The sequence below is a fragment of the Piliocolobus tephrosceles genome, chromosome 21 (genome assembly GCF_002776525.5).
Source record: "Piliocolobus tephrosceles isolate RC106 chromosome 21, ASM277652v3, whole genome shotgun sequence".
Classification (NCBI taxonomy): domain Eukaryota; kingdom Metazoa; phylum Chordata; class Mammalia; order Primates; family Cercopithecidae; genus Piliocolobus; species Piliocolobus tephrosceles.
In genome coordinates, this window is record NC_045454.1 from 52570372 (window position 1) to 52578899 (window position 8528).

The window sequence follows — 8528 nt, forward strand, 5'->3', positions numbered from 1 at the left end:
CGCTGGTTCTTTTGTGCCCACTCTGGTGGTCTTAGAAAAACAAGACAAGAATCAGCCATGCCTTCCCTCTGTAGGCTTAATTTGGAGCAGTTTCAAAATGAATCGCCGTTTTAGAGACTGGCAAGATTGGCCGGGCGCGGTGGCTCAAGCCTGTAATCCCAGCACTTTGGGAGGCCGAGACGGGCGGATCACGAGGTCAGGAGATCGAGACCATCCTGGCTAACACAGTGAAACCCCGTCTCTACTAAAAATACAAAAAACTAGCCGGGCGAGGTGGCGGGCGCCTGTAGTCCCAGCTACTCGGGAGGCTGAGGCAGGAGAATGGCGTAAGCCCGGGAGGCGGAGCTTGCAGTGAGCTGAGATCCGGCCACTGCACTCCAGCCTGGGCGACAGAGCCAGACTCCGTCTCAAAAAAAAAAAAAGAGACTGGCAAGACTGAATTTGACTGCAACTTCTTCCTCTTTCTCCTCTCTCTCCTCCCTCTGTTTTCTTTTGCAAGGACCTTAGGGGCATAAAATTAGGTGAACAATAATTATTTCCATCCATCCATTCATTGCCCATTCAGATACAACTATGAGCTCATTCCCCAGCCGGAGAATAAGAATGGGATTAACGACTTCCTGCCACAGCCCCAGCAACAGCAGCACCTCCCACGTCAGCTCATTGTCTGCTCAGCACCACGGTTCTGCTCCACCTCCTGCATCTGTTCATCAATCACCACGGTTCTGCTCCACCTCCTACATCTGCTCATCAATCACCACGGTTCTGCTCCACCTCCTACAGCTGCTCATCACCATGGTTCTGCCCCACCTCCTACATCTGCTTATCAATGACCACGGTTCTCCTCCACCTCCTACATCTGCTCATCAATCACCACAGTTCTGCCCCACCTCCTACATCTGCTCATCACCACGGTTCTGCTCCACCTCCTACATCTGCTTGTCACTAGAGCTCTCCTCTACCTCCTACATCTGCTCATCACCACGGTTCTCCTCCACCTCCTACATCTGCTTATCAATCACTAAGGTTCTGCTCCGCCTCCTGCATCTGTTCATCAATCACTAAGGTTCTGCTCCACCTCCTACATCTGCTCATCGCCGCGGGGTTCTGTTCCACCTCCTACATCTGCTTATCAATCACCACGGTTCTGCTCCACCTCCTGCATCTGCTGGTCTCCGCGGTTCTCCTCCACCTCCTACATCTGCTTATCAATCACTAAGGTTCTGCTCCACCTCCTACATCTGCTCATCACCGAGGTTCTCCTCCACCTCCTACATCTGCTTATCAATCACTAAGCTTATGCTCCACCTCCTACATCTGCTAATCACAACGGTTCTCCTCCACCTCCTAAATCAGCTCATCACCATGGTTCTGCTCCACCTCCTACATCACCGTGGTTCTGCTACACCTCCTACATCTGCTCATCAACCGCGGTTCTGCTCTTTCCTTTTTTTTTTTTTTTGAGAGGAGTCTTACTCTGTCACCCAGGCTAGAGTACAGTGGTGTGATCTCGGCTCACTGCAAACTCCACCTCCTGGGTTCAAGTGATTCTCCTACCTCAGCCTCCTAAGTAGCTGAGATTACAGGTGCGCACCACCACACCCAGCTAACTTTTTGTATTTTTAGTAGAGACGGGGTTCACCGTGTTGGCTAGGATGGTCTCGATCTCTTGGCCTTGTGATCTGCCCGCCTTGGCCTCCCAAAGAGCTGGAATTACAGGCCTGAGCCACCTCGCCCAGCACCCATCTATTTTCTTACTGATTTATAAGAACTATTTATTTATGCTGGGTACTAATCAGTTATAGACATGACAAATGCTGCCCTCCCATTCGTGGCTTCTGTTTCCACGTTTTTGAGGAGTCCTGAACATCAGGCTTAAGTTTTATATGGCTGGTCATGGATGATTAGCACTCTACATGTCTCGTTAAAAAAATCCTTCCCTACCTGGAGGGCAAAAGCATGGTCACATTCACTTTTTTCTGTAAGTTTTAAAGTTTTGTTTCAGCATTCACATCCCATCTCCACTGAGGACTGATTTTGTGTGTGGTATGAGGTAGGTGTGACAGAAGGAATAGTGACCCCCAACGGTGTCCACATCCTCGTCCCTGGGACCTGGTGTGAAAGTGATGATATGGATGGGAGTTACCCAACACAACGACAGTTGGGAGACCAGGGAAAAAGCACTCGGACGCATGCGCCTGCCCAGGATTGCATCACAGGCCAGCGCCCAAAATGGCCTGCTGTGACCTGAAAGCCAGTTTGACCTGGGAGCTGCTGAAGTGACCTCATTGACATGAAGATGCCTTCCGCCCCCGCCTCCCTCCCAGTCAGGGCTCACCAGGCGCCTTCCGCCCCCGCCTCCCTCCCAGTCAGGGCTCACCAGGCGCCTTCCGCCCCCGCCTCCCTCCCAGTCAGGGCTCACCAGCTCCCAAAACTTCACCAGTTCCAGCGAGCTTTCTTTCGAAATGATACACAACATTCCTCCTTCTAGTAAAAGCCCCAACCTCCTGTTCGCGCTGCAGATATACCAAAGACCGCCCGTTCTGCGTGCATGCCCCAAATTGCAATTGTTTTTACGTATTTTTCCAAACAAAACGTTTTAAGTAAAAATGCGTCTCTATCTGCTTGACTTTGACACTGGGAGCACGTTATTTCATGTGGCAAAACGGACTTTGCTGGTGGGACTGGGGTTCCAGACCTGGTCAGACTTGGAGGGTCAGAGCACCCGGCTTATCCAGGCAGACCTCCTTCAATCACCTGTTTCCGTAATAACCAAGCGGGTTTCCCAGCCCTGCTCAGAGATGAGTGCCAGTGGAGCATCCACGTGTGAGGGGTTTGACTGGCCGTTGCTGGCTTTGAAAATGGAGCGAGGGGCCAGGACCGAGAAGAGCAGTGGCCTCTGGGTGCTGGGAAGGGCCCCCAACGCACACACACGGCAGGAACACAGATCTCAGTCCTACGACCACAAGGCACTGACTTCTGTAGCCACCAAATGAGCAGGACACAAGCCCTCCCCTGGAGGCTCCAGGAGCCAGCCCTGCCCACACCTTGGCTTGAGTCCCCTGAGATCCCTGTCGGGCTTCTGAGCCCAGGACGGCCAGGTAATCGCTCAGTGTTGCTGGAGCCTCTGCTTGTGATATGTGTTAAGGTGGCCGTGGCAGAGAGGAACACGGTAGGGACCTGGTTTATTTTCTGCCAGGCGGACGTCCCAGGTCCGGGCAGTCAGAACCCCACACTCCCCACAGCCTGGTCCCCGGCCCCCTCTATTTCCTGCTCAAAGCAACATCACACGACATTCGGAAATCAAGCACTGTGGCTGTGAACATCTTGCTTTTCCACAGGACATCGGAGCAGACAGGGACCCTCCAACCCTCCCCTGAGGGCGGGCAGAGTTCTGCTGTCTCCACCCACTCCTGGGCTCCTCTGGCTCCTGCTGTAGAGACATCAGCCCTGACTCTACCCAGAAGGTGCCAGGTGCAGCTCCTCCAGCCGTGTGGCCCCGGGAGTTTCCCACGACCCTGGAACGCTCACCTGCGTCTCCTGTCCACCACGGGCTGCCGTGAGGGCCAAACGCACGGTAGCCTGGGGGCTCGGGGTGTGCTGCGAGCTGGAGGTTGCCCGATCCTTAACCACCTGTCACTGGTGGAGGTTTAGGGAGCAGCCTTGGGTGCGGCGCTCTGAACAAGGTCTCCTGGAAACACTGCAGTGGCCACAGGCCCTCCAGCGGCAACAGCGCCGAACTCATCTCTTTGTGAAAGGCACCCACAGATCTTGATCAGGTTTAACTTAAGAGAGAAAAGTAAATCATTGAGTGCAAGGTGAGGGTTTAGGAAACTTCAGGCCAAGAAAGGGGGTTTTCCCATGGCCTCCTGGATGGGACCAGACCCTGCCAGGGGCCTTTCTGCCTGGAGTCGTCCGAGAGACCCCTCTCCCGACAGCGGTGATGGCGCGGCCGCGTCTGGGAGCAGAGCATCCGGGAGATGGGACGGGGAGCTGGAGAGGGCTTTGCGTGTGTTGATGAACTAGGTCTCTTGTGTACCAAGTGGTCACTGTGCCCGGACGGCTGGCCCCACATTGGTGGCAGGGGTGAGGGACACAGCAGGACTCTGGGGTGGGCTAGCACTGGGTGGGGGTGGGGATCTTAGGCCTGGGAACCCAGAAAGGGGAGGGATGGTCAGGGACTCTCCCTGCATGGGGGACCGACAGTCTTGAGTCCTCAATGATCAGTAGAAAACCACCAAGCACAGAAGGGGGAAGTGCTGGGCACAGCACAGAGAGAGAAAGCCTGGGTGGGGGCACAGCACTGCGGGGGTAGGGGCAGGGGGGCACGGAGGGGGAAAGGCTCGGTGGGGCACGGTGTGGCAGAGGCAGGAAATTCAGCTCCTTTGACGAGCTGCGACGAGGTCCGGAAGGCTGCAGCCTGGGGAATACTCCAGTTATAACCGTGACTTTGTTGTGAGAATCGGAACAGCCTAGTTTGAAGTTATTTCTCTTTTTTTTTTTTTTTTTTTTTTTTTTTTGAGACGGAGTCTTGCTCTGTCGCCCGAGCTGGAGTGCAGTGGCCAGATCTCAGCTCACTGCAAGCTCCGCCTCCCGGGTTTACGCCATTCTCCTGCCTCAGCCTCCGGAGTAGCTGGGACTACAGGCGCCCGCCACCTCGCCCGGCTAGTTTTTTGTATTTTTAGTAGAGACGGGGTTTCACCGTGTTAGCCAGGATGGTCTCGATCTCCTGACCTCGTGATCCGCCCGTCTCGGCCTCCCAAAGTGCTGGGATTACAGGCTTGAGCCACCGCGCCCGGCGAAGTTATTTCTCATGAGAGGTTGGAGCTGGAAGGGTCTGTATCCCTGAGGGTGCAGTTCTAGCTGCTGGGGATTGGAAACTTCGCCAAAGCCCCTTAGTACTAAGGACACTTATTGTTTCAAGCCACGAGAAGCCTGGACACAGGGTGGATTCCAGGGCTGCTAAGTTCAGAGGCTCGACAAGGGCATCGAAGACTCGCGTTTCAGTTCACCTGCCCTCAGGCTGGCAGGCCTCGTGGTCACAAGGAGGCTGCCTGGGCTCTGGACATTACAGACGGGCCCAGCAGTGACAGGAACGGGAGACGCGGTCTCTTCCTTGTGTCTGCTTTTGAGAGAGGGAAGCCGTATCTGGATAACCCCTGCAGGTTCCCCTCAGGCCTCCTTCCTAAACCAATCCTGGGAGGTCCCTGTGAACCATGACTGCCAGGACTGAGTCCTGATGCCAGCGCAAGCCCAGGTGACCGGCATTGTAGACAGCGCAGGGGTTAGAATGTGGACTGTGGGGAGCGTGGGGGACACTCTGCTGTTGCCGCGGCCACCACAGACACATTTGGGTGCTGAGGGAGTGAGGCCACAGGGGCTGGGAAGGGACCTGTACATGGGGGACAGCAGGCGAAGGTCACTGGGGAACCAGCCCAGCTCTGAGGCTGCAGGCAGGTCGGAAAGGGAGCTCGGCGGTGACCCCCGGGGCCGCCAGAGCTCTGTGTACGACAGTGGGTGGGTCACAGACCCGGAACACCAGGACCTGGACAATGCAGAGCTGGGACCAGAGGACCCGGAAGAGGAGCTTCCCCCGGAGGAGGTGGCCGGGGAGGAGTTCTCGGAGACCCTGGATCCCAAAGAGGCACTTTCTGAGTTGGAGAGAGTTCTGGACAAGGACTTAGAGGAGGACATTCCTGAAATCAGGTGGGCACCGCGGAGCGGCCCTGCCCGGGCGCGGTGGGGTAGGGCTCAGCCCCTGGCAGCTGGGGGAGGGCGGCAGCCCCCTGGGTGCAGGCCCCTGGGCACGCGAAAGGGTTGTTCCCGGCCACTAGCCTGGCTCGCCGAGGGGCCCAGGCTGCTGCGTCAGCCTAGGTGTGGGCCTGGTCAGCGGGCAGCCAGCACCCCTCACTGGGCCCTGAGGCAAACACCAGCACACGCTCCCGTGTCCAGTGGCAGGAGGTGGAGTAAACAGCGCTGAGTTTGGAGTCAGGCAGACTGAGTTCGGGTGCCCAGAGCTCAGAGTTTAAGGAGAGCGATGACCCCAAGTCAGACAGCGAGAAAAAGAAATGGGAAAAAAAAGCCTCCCCACTCAAAAGCTGAGACAAGTCTAAGCAGCACACGTGGCTAACACGTTTTAAATGGTCGGGAGGAACACGTGCTGGGTGAACTAACCCGTCCGCGCATCGGCGCTGGGAGCAGTGATTTTGGGCAAGTTGCCCGAGTGTCCCCAGCACGGCGCGCATGCTACATACCTCTGGAACTCGGCTCCCGCCCTCCCTGTGGAGTGTGGTCCCGGCCCACGCCCACGCCCAGCCTGCGCCCTTCTCACCGTGGTCTCCGTGCTGCCTAGGGACCTGTGCCGCCCGAGAACAAAGCAGCGGCCCTGTCCTCACGGGGCTGTGCCAGCCGGCAGAGAAAACGGCAGAATGTGAGGGGCTCCCGGGGAGGACACGGGAGCCAAGAGCTGCGACAGGGCAGATGTCCTGACATTTGGCATCTTCGCCTGCTGCCTGTTTCCCTCCCAGTCTGTGAGCTTTCTGGGAGGCAGGCGCTGCTCTCTTTAGACGTTGGTGGCCCCTCTGGGGCCTGGCATACAGTAGGGACTTGATAAATGTTTGTGAGATGCGCAAACATTACCTTAGAACTCACCGAAACAGCCCCACCAGGTGGGAGCTGGTCTCATCTCCAGTTCACAGAGGAGGCGGCTGAGGGCCTGGGGAGCCGGGCGACCTGGCCAGGGTCTTCCGTCCAGCCAGCAGTGGAGCTGCGGTTTGGTCCAGGCCTTCGTGGTGCCAAAGTCCTCCCCCAGTAGACCTCTCTCGGGAAAGGAGAGGCGGGTGGGCAGGGCGCTCGAGCAAGACCCACGCTTCTCTGGGCCCCCGCACGCGTCGGGGCGAGAAAGCAGCTTCAACATGGAATTCTCCGATTTCAACATGGAATTCTCCCAAAGCCGGCTGTCCATCAGCCAGAAGCTCCCCAGCACCACCATGGCCAAAGCAAGGAGGAAGAGGAGGCGGAGGAGGCTCGTGGAGCTGGCAGAGCCCAAGATAAACTGGCAAGTCCTGAAAGACAGGTGAGGACAGGCCAGACCAACCCGGCCTCGGGGGCGCAGCGCTGGGGCTGCCTCCACGCCCTTCCCGGGCTCCTCCTGTCCCCACTGCCCGGCTCCCCTCCCCCAGCCGCCACCACATCCAACAAACTTAGGGTAGATGGGGTTGGCCAGTTAAGGAGGTGGCCAGACGCCGGGACTGGCTAGGGAACTGCGGCCCTCGGTGGCCCTCTGGGCGGTGGCCAAAGGAGAGTGAGGAGTTTGGGAGCCAACGGGAGACCCAGGGCAGAAGGCAGTGGGGGCTCGGACCCTGTCTCCTCGCAGGAAGGGATGCTGTGGTAAGGGGTATGCCTGGATTTTCCCATGCAAGATGAGCTTACGGTTCTGTCTCTACTGGTAAGTCCAGGGCTGTCTCCTCCCTCTGCCTACGCCGGGGGACACGTGTCAGGTTCCAGGGAGCCCCTCCACTCGAGCCACCCTCTTCTCTCTGGGGAGGAGGATGGGGAGGGCTCCTCAGATGTGGGGCTCTCCACCCTTGTGCTTTGGACTCAGACGATCGGCTGTGACCTGGGTCTGCTCCCAGGAGATGGCCCTGGGCCCTCTTCTTAGCTACGCTTTCCCCCAGCTTCCTCCCTCTCTGTACATCAGCCTTGCTCACGACAATCCACACGTCCCAGAGGCCCCCTCCCTGTCCTTCTCTGGCCTACCCCCTCTTCCAGCAACTCCGCACCCCCACGTGGCCACCTTCCCGGCAGAGACCCAGGCTTGTTTCCGGGCGGGGCCAGGGCTCTCTGCCTCCCTTGCCCTGAGCTGCTCACTTATTCCAGGCCCTCTGTGTACTGGACCGAGCGGTTCCTTGAGGACACCACCCTCACCACCACAGTGCCCGGTAGGTGGAGCCCGTGCCTGCTGAGACCCCTGCCCCCGGCTGCTGGCCTCCAGGGAACCTGCCCCGCCCCATCCAGAAACTTCTGGCCTCCCTTGCCCCATATCCTCGGAGCCTCTGTCCTCTCCACTGGAGTCTCTCCCCTGAGGAGCCTGAGCTGAGACAGGTCCTGGGGGTGAGGGTTGTGGGGAACAGTCTCCAGGACAGGGCCAAATCGGGGCAAGAATTTACAAGAAGACCCTCTGCTTTCCCTTCCACAATGACTTCCATGCTTTTCTTTTTTTTTCTTTTTTCTTTTTTTTTTTTTGAGGCAGAGTCTTGCTCTGTCGCCCGGACTGGAGTGCAGTGGCCGGATCTCAGCTCACTGCAAGCTCCGCCTCCCGGGTTTACGCCATTCTCCTGCCTCAGCCTCCGAGTAGCTGGGACTACAGTCGCCCTCCACCTTGCCCGGCTAGTTTTTTTTTTGTATTTTTTAGTAGAGACGGGGTTTCACCGTGTTAGCCAGGATGGTCTCGATCTCCTGACCTGGTGATCCGCCCGTCTTGGCCTCCCAAAGTGCTGGGATTTCTTTTTTTTTTTTTTTTTTTTTTT

General features: G+C 57.5%; 1 protein-coding gene across 2 annotated transcripts in view; it reads left to right on the forward strand.

The window, feature by feature from the left end:
- The first annotated feature begins 5398 nt into the window (after positions 1–5398).
- THEG (theg spermatid protein) overlaps positions 5399–8528 on the forward strand; it is a 15427-nt gene continuing 12297 nt past the window's right edge. Inside the window, exons 1-4 of one of the 2 annotated variants that reach the window (XM_026457250.1) lie at positions 5399–5706; positions 6953–7075; positions 7376–7447; positions 7879–7940. In XM_026457250.1, coding sequence (XP_026313035.1) covers positions 5399–5706; positions 6953–7075; positions 7376–7447; positions 7879–7940 — 565 coding nt within the window. The remainder of the gene's footprint in view (positions 5707–6952; positions 7076–7375; positions 7448–7878; positions 7941–8528) is intronic. The other variant, XM_026457252.1, reaches the window with a different exon arrangement.